The sequence below is a fragment of the Ambystoma mexicanum genome, chromosome 2q (genome assembly GCF_040938575.1).
Source record: "Ambystoma mexicanum isolate Mex_15411 chromosome 2q, UKY_AmexF1_1, whole genome shotgun sequence".
Classification (NCBI taxonomy): Eukaryota; Metazoa; Chordata; class Amphibia; order Caudata; family Ambystomatidae; genus Ambystoma; species Ambystoma mexicanum.
In genome coordinates this window covers 246124106-246147431 of record NC_090924.1, presented here as the reverse complement: position 1 = coordinate 246147431, position 23326 = coordinate 246124106, and the positions used below count along the sequence as shown (strand labels likewise).

The 23326-nt window shown below is 42.9% G+C and overlaps 1 protein-coding gene across 1 annotated transcript in view; it reads left to right on the top strand.

Annotated features, from left to right (window-relative positions):
* Positions 1–23326, top strand: part of CYP2W1 (cytochrome P450 family 2 subfamily W member 1) — a 173249-nt gene that overhangs the window by 40617 nt on the left and 109306 nt on the right. Inside the window, exons 3-4 of the mRNA XM_069646468.1 lie at positions 1055–1204; positions 15148–15308. Of these exons, the coding sequence (XP_069502569.1) occupies positions 1055–1204; positions 15148–15308 (311 nt within the window). The remainder of the gene's footprint in view (positions 1–1054; positions 1205–15147; positions 15309–23326) is intronic.

Sequence of the window (23326 nt, the reverse complement as noted above, 5' to 3'; positions counted from 1 at the left end):
TGAAAACCATATCCCACTTCTAATCTCAGTCTGTCTGTATAAAGACACCTTCCTGGTAGCTTCTAATCTGTATCCACTATCCATGATACGGTATGTGTCGCTTTCCCCTTCCTTCCTATTGGTCTACTCTATCCATGCATGAGCACTTTTGCATTCTGTGAGGCAGCTAATGTTAGTTCTCTGTCTATAATGTGTTACATGTACCTTTTACACACAGTCCTGCATTAATACTACAGGCTGCATACCTTCCTGGATGTTATTGATACAAATTATCCTGTATGTAGTAGAACAGTAACCTCTTCGTAGACTGCTAATGTTGGTCTTCAAATGCTATTTGTTTATCATTCTGATTAGAGCAAGAATGAAGAGGGTACAGGGACTTAAAGGGAGTAAATGTGCTTATTATGCTGCAAGACAGCATATCAACCTATAGGTTGTGAGCACGATGGGTGGTGGGCGGGGGGGGGCGCGACCAGCATTCTTGATCCCTTAATTCCTTTCGTTTGGTGGAGGGGGCCCCAAAGATGTCCATGCCCAGGGCCCCAAAAGTGCTTAAGATGGCCCTTGGTGGCGTTTCAACACTGCTTGGCTGGAGCACTGGCCGGCACCCTGCTCATCATGTTTCCCCAAGCCTTTTTGCAGACCCATTGAAGGACAAATGCATTCGTTCTTAATGTTATCTGAAACGTGGTGATGAGTAGGCAGTTATGCAGTGAGAGGGTAGTCCATTATGTGATACACGAGCAATCGTTCGGTTTTCAACCACACAGTCAGAACCTTTAGTAAGCTGCATTGTGCCCTATTAAAATTGTCAAAATCCCAATTCACTAATGCAGTGTGATATCACCAAATATCTGAATGTGGACCCTAATTCCCACTGCTGTTCACATAATATGGTGGATGCATATCACATACATTTATTTCCAGAGCTGTATACAATAGGCACACTGTAATTTAGTGTTGTATTTTGCGGTAATTGCATGAACAACCACGTTCCCGTGAGGTCACATTCTGATATGAACTTGAACATCTCTTTTATGTTCTTAAATCATAGGAATCGGCTTCAGCCATGGGGAGGCATGGAAGGTTATGCGGAGGTTCACCTTATCAACGCTGCGTGATTTTGGAATGGGGAAGAGAACCGTGGAGGACAGCATACTGGATGAGCTACACCCACTTATTAAGCATTTTGAATCTCACAAAGGTAAGTTTGGGGACATTGAGTATTTGATGGATGTCAAAGTCAATTTTTGGTACAGTCTGATTCATAGTTCTCTTTGTTTTGTAGAAAGTGTACCCCCTCCTGGCAATCTCTACGGCAAAGCATAACACTGTCTGAGTTTGGACCCATTTCAGAATTTAGGAAAACAGTCTGTCGTAGCTAGTGTAAGTGTAAGGGGCTCTAAAGCTCAGGTGTGCTTTAGGATAATTTCCCCTTGCAGTTCATATGCGCACCTGCCTTATCAGAAGATATTCGGAAACAGTCAAAAAAATAGTTAAACATACGTGAAGTCTCACAGTTTAAACCGTGATCAAGCACCATGGTTATTGCAGGTTTCACACATGCGTGCCAATTACGAATCTTGCCACCACTATCAAGCAAATGTTACCTGTACAATTCTGGGGAGGCCTAGAAACATGAAGAGATAACCTTTCTGCGTAGTTCTACAACAAGAAGCCATTTTGGATTAGGTTTTTATTTGTCAAAGTGGGTCTCGAAGCAAGAAATAGGCTCAGCGAGTTCAGTGACACCATTCAGGTAAATGACAGTGGCCGGTGGTCCAAGACAAAGGCCAAAATGAGATTTGCTGGGATGGGACAAATCCAGGGACAAGCCTCTGTGAAAAGGTCTTGCACAATTCAAAAAACGGTGGTGCGAGAAAGACAGCTCTCCAGGCCAATGCTGAATGTAATGGTGCGGCTCACACTCAGATTTTGGTGGGCACAGGTAGCAGTGATTTTTATGGAGAGAGCCACACTGTTGGATACGAATTTCTGAAGACAGCTGTCAAGAAACATTTGTAGAAGAAATCAAAGTCGGGAATGTAATCTTAGGTGAGGTTAGTTTAGCAAATCTTTAACAGCAGCACTGCTTGTGAACATAGGTACAGACAGAACCTAATGCCCAAATGATCCTGGCACTGTGTTCCCCTTCCCTCCTGGATAACAATGTATTTAGGGTTCTTGATAAATATACTCTGATTCAAGGTTGGGAAGATTTTATGAGTTCACTAGGGAGGATTTCATTCCTTCCAATTAGAATAGACTTCTACAAGGAGATGGGCAGGTCTACTCTTTCAAAGTCCCTTCAACTGACTTCAAGGGATAGAAACGCAGGTTTGTATTCATAATTCACCGAAGACTCACACTTTCTTATCAATATTAGATTGAAGCAGTTTTGGTTACACTGCTGGCAGAGTAATGTTACAAAACGCATCCTGAGGATACAGAAAGCTACCGTGCAGTTATATTGCTGCTTGAGTGTGTCAAGTTTCTATTCTCCATTCTCTCAGCAGGATTATGATTCAAAATTGAGTTTTCTCTAAACTATAAAGGGCATGTGTGCTGAATATAAAGCTTAGGGCTCTTGCACTAGTATATTTTGTCTGACTACCATTTACATGCCCTATCTACATCATCCAGGCAATAATTTCCAAACAATTGTATTTTTCTTCCATGGCAACTCTCCGCTCCTTGAGGTGAATGACCACTAGCCTCATACTACTAAACATTTTGGATGATCAACTCAAAAAGACCAGTGTGTTTCTGAAACATCTCTTTTGGGGTTTTCATTAGATTTTTGTAAACTTTCAGGGTATCAACAGTCTTATTTTCCAAACATTTTAAAAGACAATTAGCAAACACATGTAGAACATTCCCAACAGGATTCCAAAATAATCAGAACTCAATGAATTATGCATGCCCTTAATGACCCAATTGAACTGATCAGCCATAACCAAAGGGTGCATCCAGTGTAAGTATTCTCTTTGTGTAACATAGCCACAGATTTTCTAATCTGGGAAACTATATCAGTATGATTGACAACATAGATTGGGATAACTGTAAAGCATTCAGATCCCACAAGAGCACAAACATATAATTTTAAGAAAATGGCAGTATCTAAGGCATTTGAGTTCTATAGTAGCTTAGTGTGTATTTCTACCTGCTCGTGACTAATCAATTAAATGAAATTTAAGGTGACATTCACCAGTCTGTCCAGCAACTGGGATAGTTTCAGGATATTTTAATGGTTTAGCTAAATGCCTTTTCCACAGATTAAATAACCTGTGTCTTCAACAAATGTTTCCCAGCCATGTTTTCTTTTATTTCTTGAAAGAGAAGGCAGTTTTGGAGAATGTCTGATAGCAGGCAGGAGATTTCACATATAGGAATATCAATCACACATACTTGCACTCTCACTTTCCACATTGATTATAGGCCTCCAGGCCCTACAGCTTCTTTCAAAGGGTTCTATGTCATTTCATTGCAGGATATTTTTGTGGGTTTTTTACCATGGACTTTTCAAAGAAAAAACTCATCTAATTTTTATTTTTTATTTTTGGGGGGTGCCCCACGAACCCCTATCCCCTTTTATTTTTTCATATGTTCCCGAGCACCCACACCCAAAATGTATATTTTTCTAACCTCCCAAAAATGTAGATTTTATTTTCATTAAAAAATCCGAAGTAAAAATCCCTGCAAAAAAACATCCTGGGATGAAAGAATGTTGTACCCTTTTGAAAAGGACATCACTGCCCTATTAGCTTACAACACGAAACCCCACTCTAAACTTATAATTCTAGGGGACTTCAATCTTGGCTTGAATGATCCTCTTGACTCCCATGCTGGTCTCCTGGCCAACTCTATGAATGCTCAAGGGTTTACACACAGAATCTGCTCCTCTACCCACGAAAAAAGGATGTATCCTAGATTGGATCGCTGACTCCAGCTGTGTCACAGACATCCCTTCCAACACCTCAGCTCCATGGTCAGATCGCAACATTATAATCTTCTCCACCACCCTATCTATCAACACCCCAAAACACCCCCCTCTACTACCCATGGCACCTTCTAGAAGTCTGATAAAGATGATTTGTGATAATATGCTACCGCTCTTATCACCTATACTGGATACGATCAACCTGGACAATAACCCACCAGCACTGGTCAGTTTATACAATAAAGTCATGATTGAAGCCATTGAGAAAGTAGTCCCCTTGAAAGTTAAAAAAGCCAAACCTCTAGCACATATCAACCCTTGTTTGAGCTCTGATCTCCAAACCTTGCGTGCATCCAAAAGGGCTGCCGAAAGTACTTGGGCTAAATCACTGACACTTGATAACAAAGCCTTCTTCCAGACAATCTCTAACAACTATCAGGTAGCAATGATCAAAGCTAAACATGAAGTTTCCAACCAAAGAATCTAGAATGCCCAATCAAACTCTAGAGAATTATTCACCATTCTCCGTGAGCTTGAATCACCTGCTCCCTTGCCAGACCAATCCTCCAAAGATATACAATGGTGCTTTAAGGTACAAGATGCCCTAGCAGACAAAATCGCTCTACTAGAAAATAAAATAGAAAAAAAAAATCAAACTTAACCTTGACCTGACCGCGCCCCCTACACCCCCTGCTACAGAATTACACATGGCTAGCAAATTCACATTCAGGCCTTTGTCTATACTTGAAACCACAAATATCATCAAAGGTCTTTACCCGCCAAGATGCAAGGGCGACATCTGCCCGGCAACCTTGATAAAAGAATGTGCTAACAAAATAGCACCCTTGCCTCATCAACAGCTCCTTTGCCACTAATACAGTATCAGATGACTTAAAAGAAGCATGGGTACTACCATTATTAAAAAAAACACACTGGACCCCAATATCCCCACAAATATCCGGCCCCTCACTACAGTCCCATTGCTATTAAAAATTCTTGACCGTGCAGCCTATCTGCAGATCCAGAAATTTCTGGAATCCAACAATCTTTTTGGGCTGAGACAATCCGGGTTCTGACCTGGTCATGGCACTGAAACGGCTTCCTAGATTTAAAAACACAAATGGACCAATTCAAGGACAAAGGACACCTGTGTAGCCTCCTTTACTAGACCTCTGCTCAGCCTCGATTTGGTCAATCACAGATCTTATGCCAACACCTGGAAACTGCTGTCAAGTTCTCCCCTGAAGCTATTAAATGGATTGAATCTTTTCTCTCGAACCGGACCATGAGAGTCTTCTCTAACACCTCAGTGCTCCCCGCAGTCCTAGTGATTTGCGGCGTACCACAAGGTTCCTGTGTGTCCCCTACCTTGTATAATGCTTTCACAAAGCTTTTATTTGACAAACTTGACAAAATGGGTATCTCGTATACTAACTATACGGATGATACTCAAATACTTATACCTATCACAGGTTGCTACGACACTGATACAAAAAATCTCAACTAAATCTATCTCGCAATCCAGGCTTGGATGGCGCAAAATGAATTATGCCTCAACGAAGACAAGATCAAGCTAATTCTAATTGGTAATAAATCCAAGTTAAACAATCTCCCTCAACAAAATAAATAATTCAACATCGATGGTAATACTATCACTGTCACAAATGAAATAAAAACTGTAGGGGTCTATATCGACTCGGCCCTTACACTAAACAGATAGGTTAATGCCATTGTCTCATCCTCGGCCTATACATCAAAATTAATGAGAGCTAGTAGGCCCTTCCTCTTATTTCTAAAATCTACCCTCTTCTTATTCCTCACATAACCTCCTTCTTCAACATCTGTCTCTCCTCTGCCTCCTTCCCTTCCACCTTCAAACATGCTACAATCATCCCAATTCTGAAAAACCCTCTGCTAACCCCCTCCTTGCCTCCAACTTTCGTCCAATCTCTCTTCTTCCATTCCTTTCTAAGCTACTCGAACGTTTAGTCTACTCTCAACTCTCAGTTTTTGTTTCCAATCTCTCTCTTCTCCCCCTTCTCAATCTGGATTCCGCCCTAAGCACTCAACAGAAACTGCACTCACCTCTGTCCTCAACTCCCTCTTTACCGCTTGCTACTCTAAGCAATCCTCTGTCCTCGTCCTCCTTGATCTCTCTGCTGCCTTTGATACCGTTGATCACCCCTTACTCATCAACACTCTTTCTTCCTTTGGCTTCAAAGGCCCTGTTCTTAACTGGCTCTCTTCCTACCTCTCCAGCCGTTTTTTCGCTGTCTCATGGGGTGGTCGTACCTCCCCTTCTTTCCCCTTGGACTTCGGTGTTCCCCAAGGCTCTGTACTGGCCCTTTCCTTTTCTCTCTTTACATTGCTCTTCTCACCCCCATTATCTCGTCTTTCAATACCTCTCACCATTTCTATGTTGATGACACCCAGCTGTTTCTATCTTTCTCGTCTTTCACACCTGACATCCATCACAATATTTCTTCCTGTCTAAACGCTATCAAAAACTGGATGTCATCCCACTTTCTCTCCCTCAAAACTGACAAAACTGAAGTCTTATTCTTTCCTTCCACCTGGCTGCGCCCTCCTTCTCTCCCTTCTTTCATTTTCTTCCCCCCCTTTAATCTCCCCATCTCTGGCCATGCCCACAATCTTGGCCTTGACTCCTCCCTTTCCTTTACCCACAATATTTCACTTACCTCCCATGCCTGTCGCTACCACCTCTTCAACATTTGCAAAATCCGCTCCTCTCCCACCTTCCATGCCACCAAACTCTTAATCTCTTCCCTCTTCTTCTCTCGCCTTTTCTATTGCTCCACTCTTCTCTTTGGCATCCCTGCCTCTCATCTTGCTCCCCTCAAATACATCTATCATTCTGCCATCCGTACCCTCTGCCTTCTCTCTCCTCTTGACTCCATTTCTTCTTCGCTCTCTCAACTTGGCTGGCTTCCCTTCCACTCTCAACTTAAATTTAACTTCCTTTGTCTCGTCTTTAAATCTATTCATGATCTCGCCCCTCCCTACCTTTCCTCTCTCCTCTCATTCTACCCCCCTCTCACCCCTTCCGATCTGATGATCTCTTCCTACTCACTGTTCCCCCGCCTCCTTGTGCCCCTTCTCATTTCCGATCCTTTTAGCTCCTTGCTCCCCTACACTGGAACTCTCTACCTCTCTCTTTCCGCTCCATTTCCTTATACCCCTCCTTCCGTTCCTCTTTGAAATCTTATTTCCTCAATTCCCCATCCTGTTAACCTCATCAATTCTCTCTCATTCTTCCTCTCTCCCGTTTCTCCTTCACTGCCCTAGGTAAATTGTTCTATATATTGTTTTTAATGGTTTGTCTCATGTTTTGCATTTCTGCTTCGAATTATTCAGTGTATCCAGTTGTTGTAATGTAAAGCGCTTGGGAGTAAAGCGCTCTATAAACTTAATAAATACAAATACAAATCTGACAATAGTATCACCCTAGCCAGAGCTTTGATTCTCTCTAGGATAGATTATTGTAACTCGCTCTTTCCAGGTACTCGCAACAGAAACATCAGAAAAAAGCTAATTGTTCAAAACAACGCCATCAGAGCTGCATTGAATATATCCAAGAACTAACACATTTCGTCCACGAGGGGAAACATCCACTGACTCCCAGTGCAAGACAGGATACATTTTAAAATCCTCACTCTCACACATAAATATCTTACTAAGAATGCACCTGCCTACCTCAGAAACCTGATGAACAAAACTAAGACGAATAGACTACCTCCTCATATGCCGACTACATTGCGATGCCAAGATTCAGACGACAGACAGAAAGCAGGCGGGTCAAGCTTCCCCGTTATAGCAGATAAACTGTGGAATACCCTCCCCATTCAACATAGAAATGACACATCCTTATGGTCATTCCGAAAAAGACTAAAAACCTGCCTATTCAGCCTAGATTCCCACCCATAAGCATAAAAATACTATAATCATTGGAGGACAAAACCGCTGCTCTCGGCATTACTCTACATAGTTTGTCAGTAATTTAAAGTGTTTTCCTACCTATGAGTTAACAATGAACATGCGTCTGATTAACTGTAAGTACAAGTGTTTAACTGTAACTGTTTTTACGAAGCACAAAAATGTAATTGTGACCCTAAGTTTTCAGCGCGTAGATGCCTATGGGCTTTGAGCACTTTATAAATGTACAAATAAATAAAATAAATAAATAAACACACAACATCCACTCCAAGTTAAAGGCAAACAGCTACAGGCAGAGATTCCACAGATTAAATAGGTCCCATGATAAGTAGAATGAACATAGTTAACAAAGATAATCCTTTATCAAAAGAAAAGGTAACATTGTTAATAACAACACTAGTGCTGGTGGATATAGAATGTCTGCAGCTGTTATTGCCTCTGAACATAGGACCATGAACAATAACTTATCATATCACGCGGATAGAGCCCAGTGCTTCATGAGAAGTAACGTTGAATGGTTCAACAGTTACAATAAATGTCGAACATCAGAAAACATATATGATAAATATGTAAGATTCATCTTGACACAGTCGAGTAACAGAAAGTTCTTGATACAAGGAACAGTTCAAAAGTATGTTCTATCTTCACAGGTTCTCATGAAGCTGTCGTTGCAGATAGGCATAGGGCAAAAAAGAACAACAAGGCAAGCAAGAAACACAAGTTGTCTTCAGGACATGTCGACAAATGAACAGAATGGTCAGCTGTGTTGGGCATAGGCAGGAATGCCCATATATGCATAGAAGGACGAGCACACCAATTGCAAACAAAAATAACCCAGTAGCACAGTTGTAGACAGAGAGCCAAAACAGTCTTGAATACGTGGCTTCCTTGCAGCTTCTTTCTTCAGTTGTTTTTTTCAACGTCAACTCACTCAAATGGCAACACAGCACTTTAACTGTGACCTGCAAAGAATCATGCATATGCCTGAGCTGAAGCAATGGTATCATTCTGACATGGCCCTTGTCTCAGGAGTGCTGCATACAGTGGTAGATTCGGGTGTGAATGATCCCTCTGGTGCACTACCTCCATTATTGACCGCAATCAAGGACTCTGGAACCATTGCAGTCGACACTAGTGCTTTAGTCGGAGGTTGTATCTTCTGGCAATTGGAGGCATGGTCCCATGGTGGAGGAACCATGCTTTTTAATTGCGGTTTGCCTGGTTGAAGAGACAGACAAGCCTACTCTTTCAAGGTCGCTCTGGCCACCTTCAAGTGATACCAACACAAATGGTGTTGGTATGGCATTTATGAGGCGCCTATACACAAGTGTTTCAAGGTGCGACGAGGCAAGGGAGGGGGAACAGAGGGAAGACAGACAACAATTCTACTAGGCCAGGTGTCATTAAGCTCGTGCAAGTGCATGGGACAGGGAGGGAGGAGAAGTGCCATTATCACAAATAATTAAATTATTCCCAATTTAATACAGACTCATGCTTTTTTATGGTATTGTACAAAAATGTCGCCCTCATGTGTGCCCCCCCCGCAGTCACTGCGACTTTGGAAGCACACAAAATGGGGGTGACATTTACTGCACCCAAGCAGAGCGGGGGCTGCAGGGGTGTCACCCACTGTTCCTGGGCATAGTAATGGGGGTCAGGGGTTGCGGGGGTATTCGGAAAGCGGGGGACATGTAAGAAAAAAAAGAAAAAAAGAAAAAAAAGAAAATCACCCTGCGGCGTCAGCTCTAACCCACGTTAGTGGGAGGAGCTGGCACTGCAGGGATCACAGAGTACGGGCGGCACACTTCTGCGTGTGCCGCCCTAAAGGTAAGTGGAGTGGGGGGGTTGGGATTGGCAATGCAGGCATGGGGAAGGGGGCACAGTGATCCATATGATCACTGCGCCGCGCCTGGCGTCGGCATTTTGGCCGTCGCAGTTAGAGGAGGCACACTGATCACATAGATCCCTTTTTTACCAATATGAATCTTAAGCAATTCTGGTTGCTACACATATTCACTGCTGCCAGAGTATGCAAGGTTACAAAACACATATTGCAGAAAGCTAGTGTGTGGTTATAACAATGTTTCATGGTGCCAAGTTTCTAGTTCCCATTCTGACAACCAGCATATGATTCAAAATGGAGACTGCTCTAAACTATACTCGACCTTTGCAATGCATATACGGCCTAGTTATCTCATCTTATTATACTTTTTCTAACTTCCATTTGTGTTCTCTTACTATTACATTCCCATCTACATTCTATAGGTGATTATGTGCATACTATTGCGTTTTGCCGCCACACTTTTTTTGAAGGAAAGTTCTCTAGGCATGGCTAGGAACTTTCCTTTAACCGAATCAGTTTTTCTGAAACTTCTGGTCCCATTGTCCTAATTCTTCAGTGGATGCTAGTCACAGTCACTGGCCTGTGAGGGAGGCCATATAGAGCCTAGGGTCGCTCTGGGTGAAGCGTGTGCACGCTGATGAAAAATGGCCGAGGTGGTACTGTTGAGTCAGTTCTAACAACACTCATCAAATTGCCTCTTGGCACTTCTAGATCAAAAATGTTGCTGTAGTTCCTACATAGTGCATGATACAGATGTTTTAAGGGCTCAGAATGTTCTTCTTCTTCTTAATTATCAGATGCGTGGGCGGACCCACGCTGGCGCTTCCCCATCCTAAAGGATGATGTGTACCAGACCCACCAATCAGTACTTAGCTCCCATAAACTCACAACTCCTCCCACCGCCCAGTCTGCCTCACAAAATCCAACATTACACTGTTCCCTCTCCTACCTCTCACCCCGTCACCTCCCAGCAAAGCCTTCCCACTCAGCTCAGCCACACCCAGCGCAGACAACCGAACTCTCATCAATTCTCTCTCCTCAAGATGTCTCTCACACCTAAGCAAAAAATGTCCCACAGTCTCAGGCACCCAGCACACCGCACAATCCCTCGACTCACGCTTCCCTACTTGAAACAGACAGTCATTCAGCCCCACATGTCCTATCCTCAACCGATTCAGCATCACCGCCTCCCCCCTCCTCCATTCCAGGCTCCCCGCATCCACCTTCACCGACACTTTCCCACGAACACCGAACATCCACCTGCCCTTCACCCCACTCACCCACCTCTCCTGCCACTCTTCCATGACCCGTCTCACCACCACAGCATTTAACTCATCCACACTCAAAGGCAGCCTCACATCAATCGCTCCCCTTCTCATACCCTCACCCGCCGCCCAATCCACCAACTCATTACCCAAAATGCCACTGTGACTGTGAACCCACGCCAACTCCAAATACATTCCCCCACGCAAACACCGATCAATCTTCCTCCTGATGTCCATAATCACATCCTTCCTATCACCATCCCATTCCCTGCCACAATCGCCTGCAACCCACTCAATGAATCTGAAAACATCACCACCTTCTCTAACCCCAACTCGCACACCCTATCAATCGCCAATGCAATCTCCACCAACTCAGCCGTACAAATCGACACATCATTCGTCAATCGTCCCACTTTATACTCCCCATGCACTGATTTACCCAGTATCACAATAGCTTTTGTCAAGCATCGAAGAATGAGTGGAAACCCTGGCTCCTTGGTTGAAAACTAGAAAAAAACACCTGTGGTTTCCGTGACTCTGACCATTCACCTTTCACCTTTAATTCACAGTCTTATCCAGTATCAATCCATTCAGACCATTCTTCTCCTGCAGGGACACACCCATGCTCTCTAATGCAACAAGACATGTCTCTATCAATAGTTTAAATATACGAAAATATACAAAAATAAGCATTTTATTATCTAACAAATGTATTCCTAAAAAATCCTACACAAATGACAAACTCACGTCCACTATGAGTGGACTCTTCTTCACTGACAATTAGTGATGGGGTTTGTATAAGCCTCAATATAATCACAACAAATGTGTGTTGAATACAGTTTACTACACAGTCATTGGTCTGGGCTGACAGCCAAAATTCATTTCATCCGATCATGTACATTATTGATAGTCCATTTGGATGTCTCCTAATGGTGAGAAGACTTCGGAAAACACACAACATGTATATTTCGTCTCAGAACCACACTAGAGCACTGCGTAGTTAAAAACAGAAATGTCCACAAATGTGTGTTTCAGCCTTTTTCAAGGTGGGGATTTTAACTTGAACACCCCACAGTTTATCTTAGCCCTTCATCAGAGGTCGTTGGTTGAAAAGGCAGTTGTAAGTGCAGTTACTACTGTACACCTACATTTATCAATGTGTTCATGTTTCCTGAAGAGACGTCTTCTGTATTCAAGTGGCAATTATTTCCATATTACATTACTTTAATATTCCACAGAACAAAAACAAGTGTACAATGTCGAACCAATATGCGTACTTACAAAAGGAACACAGCAGAATTGGTACTTTATGCAGCTGAAGTTCTCTGTGGGCCACCATAAAGGCCTTTGACATTTCCACAGTCAAGCCATTCGCATATGTTCATGCACTACACACACACCCATACATTGGGAGCAAGGCAATTAAAGAGGGCAGACAGTAGAGAATGCCTTTCCTCAGTGTGGGGTCACAGAAAATGAAAGGCAAGCTCTGTGGCTGTCTGGTGATGCCCCATGCCATGAGGGCGAGGGTGGGGGGAGGAGACGACAGCACATAGCCTTGTCTCCTGCTGGTGGTGAGGTTGTCACGTGAGCCCTGGATTGCGAGAGCAATCACATGAGAAGGAAGAGGAAAGCAAGGATAGGGGCTGAAATAAAGAGCAGCTTGCCAGGCCTAGATGGGGAAAGTGGAAGAGAAAATGCTGTACCACGGTGCTGGCATGAGGAGAGCGACCCTAATATTTAAATAGAAAGAGTTGCACGTTTTCTTTCCAATCTTTTACTCAACAACTGATACATTAAAGACAGCGCCATTTGTAGAAAACACATAATTCACCAGACACTGAAAATTGATTAAGTTCAGTTATGTGGCGATGGCCAAGCTGGTTCGAGCAAGTTATTATCCATTCAGGAATACGTGTTCCTTGGGGCCTTAATAACCAACCCCACCCTTGGTGTGACTCTGTCTAAGGTTTTGCTTATGCTCGGTGGAGGGGGTGGGGAGGGGTTGAGGTGCTTTCTTTTGTTATTTTGGCACTCTTTAACCACATGTATGAGTTGTCAAATGACTTGTTTACTATCTTTCTCAATGATAGGGCCTCACATTTGTTCCATTCCTTTCCTGGCGGACATGTTATGGGAGCTGAGGGAACCCCGAATCACAGACTATTTCTCTACACATTGTGCATAGTTGTGGGATGCCCCAGTTATCCATGAACTTTAATAATTGTGTTTAATAATATCACCTACATGTATCTATTTAATTTACATTCATTTATGAGACAGAGAATGATTTTATGAATGTCGCCCCTTCTCATTACAAGGGGTTTGCCTTTTCTCCATAGACGCCATAGTCTTCCTTGTTTGGCATTTGAATGAGAGCAAAACAATTATAGATCATTTGTCTATAAAGTTGGAACTGTTAACGGCAGTCCCTGTGATTACTAAACTCTGGGTATAAAGTTTAAGATTGCTACAAACATGTCTTCTTGCTCTGTTTAAGACACTCTGTACCCATCTACACGGCATGGGATATGCATTAGACTGGGTTAATTGGGGTGATGGGAATAGCAGGGCTGAGCTCATCACCCACATAATACGAAGACGTACTGCATATTTCAGGATGATCAATAAATATGCAGGGGACCACCACCAAAACCAGGGTAGACCATCTGGCCCATTCTACCTGCTTCCCTGAGGATGAGCCGGTACTTTAGGCCTCATTGGAGTCGGAGTCCAAAGCATCTGGCGAGCCAGAGGTTGCAGATCCCCCATTGAGACCTCTCGAAATGCAATACTTAACATTGCAATGTAGCTGTGTACCGACTGGATAGTAGGATGAGGTGAACACATGTGTATGCCCCCAAATAGTTCACAGTTTTAGGGTTATTCAGAGTTAGATGAACTTCCTAAAACCTTCTAGGATTGTATCAGTGTTAAATGAAAGTCAGTTTTAGGTTCATCAAAGGTTCTGAAAACACACAACTGAAAACGTAGAGGTGTTCTTGCCATTGTATAAGAAATAAAGTGTTCGTTTTCAGGGTAAATAGCTTTGAAGTTGAGGCTTATTTGAAATAGAAAACATGTGTACAGCTTTAAAACAAACGCAGCAGATATTGTCCTGTATTTCTCAAGTACAAGCCGCAATGACCACACAGCATTGCATAACTCCCCACAACCTGGGCAGCGCCAGTGGGACGCATGGTGGCATCACGCATGCGTGACTGTCCAGCTCAGCCACGGGTCTTTATGCCCACGAGCCTTGGATTCTCCCCTCTGCACTCATTGCCACTATTGGAAGAAGTCTGATAAGGATGAAACGTTCCATCACATACACTTACAATATGACTTTTTCTACCCCAGCTGTAAGGTCCCCTCAGAGCAAGGCATCTGTCCTGAACCCCCTGCATTGCCGGTATAATTTTACCAATTTCCAAAGGATGAAGAGCAGACCCAGATATGTCTGACCTGTGATGAATTCAGCGTGTCTTCTATGAAAGCTCAGAATTACCCATTTCAACTATAGCTATCAACTTCAGAAGGATGAAATGTTGATTTACCCAGATTCAAACTTGTAACCTGCAAGCTACATTCATATCACCGTGGGTGGTGCATTGACCTACTAAGATGTCTTACTGCAGAGTTTAAAATGCTGGCTTAGCTCGACAATAATCACAAATGCACAGGGTTTGATTTCTCTGGATAAACCCTAATCCAGCCTCACCAGCCCCTCCCTTTGCCCCATCCTTTTCTCCCTTCATGCAGACATTGAGTTATTTTGTCAATGATTTCTTCCTAAGCATCAACCGGAACCAGCCCACATGGACCTGTACGGCTCTTAAAGGAGATTCGGCCACCAAGATAAATCTGAGGGCATCCGCTAATTTACCCAAATCCCACTTTGAGATTCACAGAAGTCCCCGGGGAACCTTTGAAACAGTTCAGCTAGGCCAATTGAATGTTATAAGCACACCATACTAGAAGCATAGGACCTCCACAGCACTTTTTCAAATAGCTGCCTCCAGAGGCATATACAAAAGGATATGACTGTCATATATAAAACAACAATACTTGCAAAGCGTCCATAGTCTACAAAATGTATATGATTACTTCAGGGTTACATCTCCTTTTTTTCTTTTGGAATGCAGGAAAGCCTTTCAATGCCAGGATTATACTGAACAGTGCGGTGTCCAACGTCATTTGTTCCATAATATTCGGGAAAAGGTTCGACTACGAAGATCCAACATTTCTCACCTTAATCAATCTGTTGGCCGAAAATATCAAGCTGTTGGGCGCTCCTACGGTGCAGGTAATTACCATCCCCAGTGGTCGTTTTGCCGGCCTCATTTAAAGATAGTGTGTGGCATGTTGTTATGGGCACAGCTGCACAATTCTTTTCATTTTTCACTTAACCGGTAAATAGTTTTCAACTGCACGTTAAAGTTGCGTAACTCTGAATTGGATCATGGCTCTGCTGTCGCAATAGTACATCGGCGTTATGATTATGCTGTGCCTGAGTGTCTCGCCTGTCCACGATGTCTGAATTTGACGTTAATTGTTCACTTTTCCTAAGGTAACCATTATGTATCTAGATTTTCTGTTGAGTATCTCAGAAAAGTGTACTCCATTTGCACCTGTCTGTCAACTTGGATGCCATGGTGATTAAGCTGGTATCTATTCGTACGTCAGAAGGGGTCCTCCGTGAATCAGATGGCTGGATACGTGGGTTGAAACTGCTGGTGTCTGCTCGTGTTTCAGCACCCACCCAAACCCCTTCCACGGGCCCTTGGGTCTTCTTTCAGCACTTCATGACTGTGGCTCCCAGTCTCTACTCCAGCCCCCACATCATCCACAACACCCACCGCCCTCCACTACTTGGTCCCTTTTCTATTTACTGTGGCACTGGCCATCGTGTTTTCCTTTTTTCCAATGGGAGATTGGGCACACGCAAGGGACACGCAGCCTGTCTCCCATCCCAAAAAAAACCAAAAAATGTAAACTATTGCCACGCCAGACAAACTACCACCCCCTTGTCGGGGCATTCAGGACCGGTAACATGCATTGCATTCACCTGTGTTTTCTATTCGTAATTCCACTATGTACATTCTCATTCTGATGTAGGGCGAGGAGGAATGTTGCTTAGAAACTGTCAAACGACATATGCATGCAACAGCTGGACTTTCCAAGGGCATCTCATACACACACTAGGCAGTTGTGGAGCGAGCATGAGGAGAAGTCGAGTACATGCAGAACTCCTTGTGCAGTGCCGCTGTTGCTGCACACAGTCAGTAACTACTCATTCATCTCTGCCATGAGATAATGCATAGAAAGTGTAAACTGCAACTATATGACATGTGATTGTCGCATCTCCTTCTTCCATCCACCAAGCATGGATTGTGTTTGGTTCTAGCTGGTGCATAAAACCATGCCTAATCTGACAAATGGCCGCAAAACAAAGAGGTGGGTTTCCCCTACTTTGCTGGCAGAGGGGAAGCAGCAATCAATATAAATGAAAAACCAGCCAGCGGAATGAATTGAAGATACTCAAACAGGCCGCTAAAAGGCCACCAAAACGGGGGAGGACCCCCAAGGGTCACAACACAGATCACTCCACTAAGAACGAAACAATTGTTAAAAATACTGTATTTATTTAGAATTTGTACTCGTTAAAATAAATATTAAATCATCTGACGTTGTGTACAAAAATATGCAAAGTGACAACATTAATGTATAAATCATAAAGTGCATCGTATAAAGTGACTGAGTGCTAGTTTCACTGTTGGCTGTAAGTGAAAAAGCCAAAAAAATAAATCACAGTAGACCTAGATGCTACTAGATTGATCCCAAAAAGGGGTTTCCCGTGCGAGCGAAGAAAGTCACTTGATAAGGGAAACCACAATCGCCTATTCAGATCTGAAGGCAAAAGGGCCAAAAAATAAATCAACAAAGGGCAATCTAGTCACTAAAGGATCATGCAGCCAACCACAATGGTTAGTTACAGCACTGCACAATATAATGAACACATAAACATTGAAAGAAACGATAAAATTAGCCAAGGGATGCTATGCGTCAACTACTCTTGTGTCAGGACAGGAACAATGTGACATACAGTACAATAGACCTGGCACAATTAACAGATAGTAGTTTCGATGAAGACAACACGTCTAACTCAAAAGCCGACGATATCCATCTTCATCAGGACGTGGCATTCCCGTAGGCGTCATAATTCTTTGAAATTCATCTGTGTCTTAATTTGCACAATATATTTAGAGAACAAGGTTAAACATTTCACAATGTATAAAACACACCTAAAATGTAAACACAGAGGAAAAAAGAAAAAAGAAAAAAAATAGACATTTTAACAGTTACATCAACAATGTGAAAAATAGACATATAAAAGTGAATGATCTGTGAGTGAATCCCAAAGGGCCCAACCCGTTAACCATAGCTCAATTGCGTCATGAGATCTGAAAAACAATGTGGGAGAAAAGATATTTATCATAGTCTCAACCAATTAGGCTGGTCCCGGAATCCTGTCGATAAGTCCAGGAAGTATTAATCAGGCTGTGCCATAGACTGGGTCTCTATGAATTAGACCTAGATGTAAGGGTATAAAATCACACATAAGAATGTCTCCAAAGGTTTATGTGCAGTGAAACAGGAGTATCCAAAGTGGCAAATTCAGCTACATATAAAACAAGATGTAAAAAAAGGTAATGAATCTAAAAAAGCAAAAAGGAAAGAGAAGGGAACCATTTATATCCTAAAAGTGCAATGGGAAACGAAGCCCCTCCCAATTGGAATACCATATATGTAAAATACATATCAAATATAAAAATAATGTAAAAAATGTAAAAAATAAAAATGAAAAGCAACAACATGCCGTAGCCGCGGCAAAGTCAATAAGAATTGTACCATATAAGTGGTGGAATAAGTTCACGTTATAGAATAACAGCCAAGAGATTCAGGCTGTCAATGGATGGAATACACCCTCAGGGATTCAAAACGCAACGAGGTAGCAAATATATATGACAGGCTGACAAGTAATGTCACATAACCAGAAGGACCTATCTCACATCATGAAAGATTCATTGTATCTAGGTGAATGAGATTGCCTTCTAATTAAGTATACGTGGGCACTGTGCAGGATCTCCCAGCCAACGCAAAATCCCCTGTCAACATTAGTATCTGGGAGTCCTTTATGATTGATACATTAATGTTGTCACTTTGCATATTTTTTGTACAGAACTTCAGATGATTTAATACTTATTTTAACAAGTACAAATTCTAAATAAATACAGTATTTTTAACGATTGTTTCGTTCTTAGTGGATTGATCTGTGTTGTGACCCTTGGGGGTCCTCCCCCGTTTTGGTGGCCTTTTAGTGGCCTGTTTGAGTATCTTCAATTCATTCCGCTGGCTGGTTTTCCATTTATATTAATCTGACAAACGGCAGCAATTTCACTGCATGCAGTGCAGTAGCATGAGTGTGGTACAACAGCATATTTTGGATATTCCATTGCATGCCATAATGGGCAGAATGTACAGTAAGCAGACTTTGACATGCAAAGCCACTTTGTGCTGAACCGTTCCTCTATCTCGAGCCTCATGTAGAGGAGCAGCTGAATGCCTCTGAAGGAAGTCCCACCCTCCTCCTGCAAGTATATTGGGAACATGAGACTGCACCATGCTTGACACCAGTAGTTATGATCACACCACAGCAAGTGTTTGAGAAAAGGTATCCGCTGCGAAAACCATACCAGATTTATGCCTGAAGAGATGACAATCTAAGGGAGGAACTCCCTGAAAGAATATGAGAAAGAGCGAAAGAGGAGTTAGTGACATCACGAGGTATGAGAAGTGACACACTAAGAAGGTTGGCTGAAGAGAATGTATGGATCTTATCGAAACTGATGACAAAGTCAAGAATCAAGTAAACTCCATGTGCAGAAAGAAGATTGCATGTGTGTGACGTACTGAAGAGAAACAAATCCTTCAAAAATTGTACAGATGCAGTAACGCAAATAGACTAAGTGATCATAGAATCTGGCTATACGTAGTAAATAGACTGCAGGCGAAGCCACCATCATATAGAAACTAGACATCAGAGTCATATATTAGTAAACTCAAACCCACGGAGAAAGAAGGATTGAGAGCTTTGTTGCAGCAAGAAATTAGCAGAGACCGCCAACCTGGATGGTGAAGCTGTCTGGCCTGGTGTCAAAGTTGGAGCAAGCCAAGGCCAGTTATCTATTCTCAAAGGCAGGGAACATGAGAAGCTGAATCCTCCATTGTTAAGTGAAGAGAAAAGAACACCATGCGTGCCAAGTTTATTCATTTAAAAGATATTTAATAACTGTAAAATGGACCAGAACTTGGTCTCCTGTCACGTGAGCCAAGGATGAAAATACAGATGGGCATGCAGTCCGAGAATTAAGATAAGTGCATACCCATACACCCTTATATTACCAGCAATGAGAATACATTGCAAGGCCAAGTTTAAAGACAATCGTCATGGCAGAAGGCATGGGTGATGAGAGATGTTGGGCTAATTGGATGGGGAGGTAAAGTCATGGCCACCTTCCAGCACCTGTGTTTGGGCTTACCAGCTGCTAAGTGAACCGAATGTTCCAGACATGGCACAAGCATGCCAACCAATTGGAGAGGGCCATATAACAAAGAGCCTTATAGTTTGATAGTCAATGATAAGTTGCGTTCTTAATAGTGTTGAAGATGACTTGCACTAGAGGAGGGGACAAGTTGTCCACCTGATATTAGAGACCCAATCACAACCCAACCCCTTATAGAAAGTATAGTTAGATGTTCGCCTTAGTCCTATCATGATCACTCATAGTTTTTTCTTATTTTCACATAGTATGTTGTCACTTATGATGACATTTTTGTATAAAAGACTGTTTTTATGTGATTTATACTGAGAGCACGAACAAACATTCGTTGATGTCCGTTGTAACTCCATGTTTCAGATAATTGATAAATAAAACAGAAATACTTTTACATCTTCCTGAGTTGGTTTGATTATTTGGCATCAGAGTTATTCTGTCTCCCGTGCACTGCATAAGTGTTACCAAAAAGGGCTCTAACACTCACTCAGAATGAATCAGGAAGGAGTAAAATAAAGACACTTAGGTTCTCAGACCCACCACCCCACTCTTTAAAAAAAGACGTACCACAAAAATGGCTAGAATGCATAATCTCTGGAAGGCTCCAATTTATCACCCAGTAACTGTGATCTATTTAGACCCTTTTCCCCTATGGTCACATATCCAATTTGGAGTTGTGGCTCCTCAACTACAAAGAAAGGCAGAACATGTTGATTGGAATCTCTGTGTGGTAACACCCACAAATGGTAGGCCGACTTAGTGTGTGTTGAACTCGCACTTTCTAACTGAAGACTCAGCAGTGGGGGTGGGTCCAGAAAGTTGGTACTTAAAGGGGTAGGTATAAAAAGATGTTTTGAGTTGAGTTGAGTTACTTGTAAAGCGCAAGACCGAGCATAACTAACTGCATCTGGGCACAGATGTTGTCACTATCAACATCACAGTTGTTGTCCTGAAAGGAGTATTATGTCATTTCTAAGGCTCTAGAACTGTAGATGGAGGAACACAGATTAGAGACACCATGTGGAGGCCAACCAACATGCTGGATGCTCTGCACTTGGAACCCTGTGAACAGAGCAGCAATAACTTAAATATCCAACTGGGCTTGGTAAACCTGCAGAAAAACTCTGGTAAAAATAGTCTTAGATGGTTGCAGAATGTAATAGCCAAGCTTAATGATCTAATGAGTGATCTGTGGAAGCATGCTCAAAATGGGTGGCGTAGCCCTGACTGGTTTCAATTTATGAGGGATTTAAGAAGGGACTGTTGAGGGCGTCTGGTGATGTTTGCTATAAAGGATTTTCAGGAAGTCAGAAAGGATTTCGATGATGAAGTACAATCTAGGAAGAGAAATCTAAGAAGGGAAATGTGTGTACTACAGAAGACGTTCTTATGTTTAGTAGATAAAGTAAGGAAGATTAAATATCATGCACTGCAGTATAGAAACTGGCAAAAACTCCACATATACAGGCTGAATACGAAGACGGCTCAACAAAAGCTGGCATGTGTCATTAGATGTATCTCTGCTAGGTTTTGGGATATAATACATAACAGTACTGGTCGCACTGTGGGGTGTGACGAAGCTCTAGGAAATGTGATCTATTTAGGAAGATCGGACAACTTTATGAGAGGGAAATTCCACTTGAAGGAAATAACCAATTCAAATTTTGAGAAGGAGAAATTACCACAGTGGGATTTTAGTTGGACCGTCCTGGACTTTGAGCGGTTGATTAATAAGTCTAAAGGGTCATGGGCAGTAGGCCCTGACGGCTTTCCCAACCTGATTTCCAAATCTGAGAGTAAATTGTCAGCAGAAATCCTCCAAAAGGTGTTCTCGTTGGTAATTTGGAGAGCTATCATCCCAGATTCACGGCAGAGAGAATATGTGGTGCCTATATTTAAAAAAGAGGCAATTTGATGCCCGGAAAACTATAAATCAATAGCCCTTTTAGATTCATCTTCTAAGCTGTTTGCTGGCCTACTGCTAGAGGATCATACAGCGTGGGCTAGCAGTATAATTTTGCCAAAAATAATACCCAACAGGCTTCAGGAAGAACTGTGGTACTACTTTGAATGAGTCAATTGTGCAATTGCTGAAGTCGAGTGCACTACGGGTGGGCTCCCCGCCACTGCACATTGCTAGTATCGATCTTGCCAGTGCGTTTGATACTGTAGATTGGGTGAAACTTTGTAATAAGCTCCACGGTAGGGGCATTGCAGGTGGTTTGCTCCATCTCATGTTGGAACTCTACACATGTACAAGCATTCAAGTATGCTTAGATAATTGTGGTAAAGTGGGTTTCCCAGTACTCACGAATATGGCCCTTAGACAGGGTTGCATTCTCGCATCCTGTCTGTTTTTAACCTATGGCTTGCAGATGTTGTGGATTGCCTGATAGGATGCCGTAGTTTTCCGCTAAGATTGGGCAAGTTGATAACACAGTTGTGGGATTGCAGCGCACCATGAATGCCTTAGATCAGTACTTTATAGGAAACTATCTCATTATTAAAATCAGGAAAACAGTAATTATGATGGTCGCAGCCAAGAAGTTAAATCGAGGTGGGGCTTGGTTTCTAAATGGTTGTAAAATTGAAATCTTAAACTAACTGAAATATTTGGGCTTTTCTATCCCAGATAGGACTGTCATGCTCTCACCCTCCTTGCGCCCATGGAATAGATGGAGAAGGATCAGCCATTGATTGTTCCTTTATGTTTTTTGCCGCACCCAGATGCGCAGTCTAGTGTTTCTCCAACATGGCAGTCGCCGGGAGCTCATCAGCCATTCACTCCCGGCGCTCATGGCGTTGCAACGTTTGGGCTTTCGCTCTGTTGCGTTTCGCTAGTTTTCTCTTGGCTTTGGTAAGACTTCTATCCTGCCTTGCCCCCCTGCAGCGATTCTCTTTCTGCCACTTTTCCCGTTCTCTCTCCCTCCTGCCTGTGTGTCTTTCCCTCCTGGGTTCCTTGCTGGTGCGTGACTCTCGTGTCACCTCTTTCTTCCTTTCATCCTGCTTCAACGCCGGTTCTCACACTGTGCTCTGGCTTCCCGCTGTTCTACGCTCGCTCTGTATTTTTCCTTTACCTGCCAAGCAACTTCTCTCTATTTCTTTTGCACCACGTTCCTCTTTACAGTTGTTTCTTTCTCTTTGGAGCCCCTCTGGAATGGGACTTCTCTTACCTGGAGTCTCCTTCGGGCACCGCAGCACTTACTCTCCAGTGCCTTTGTTCTGCCTCGGACACTTGCCTTCATCTCCTCGCATTCCCGTTTGTGCTTGTAACCGGGCACTTCTCTTCTGGGACTGGATTGGATTCATCAAGTTCCTGGAAGATTCAGCAACTTACCTGGAATTCTCTGCCAACACTCACCTCAACTACAGTTCCCAACATGCCACGGACTTCACCATCTTAGTTTTTTTTTGTGCTGATCCCGGCTTTTTTCCCCTCGCAGGCCTTTGCGGGACCGGGGCCACAGGTGGTCTGGTTCACCAACGGACCACTGTGGCATCGTCTCGCGGCAGTCCCTATCTGCTCAATAAGAAAAGAGACTTCAGATCGAAGGAAGAGGAAAGCTGACTGTGGAAACCTCCAGTGAATCAGGAGAGGAGCAGGGGCATAGTTCAGAACCGAACAGTGATTCTGACAGTTTGCAACGCCCAGCCAAACCCAAGATGGCTACAGCCAAACAGGTCCAAGAACTGGTGGCAGCTGTTC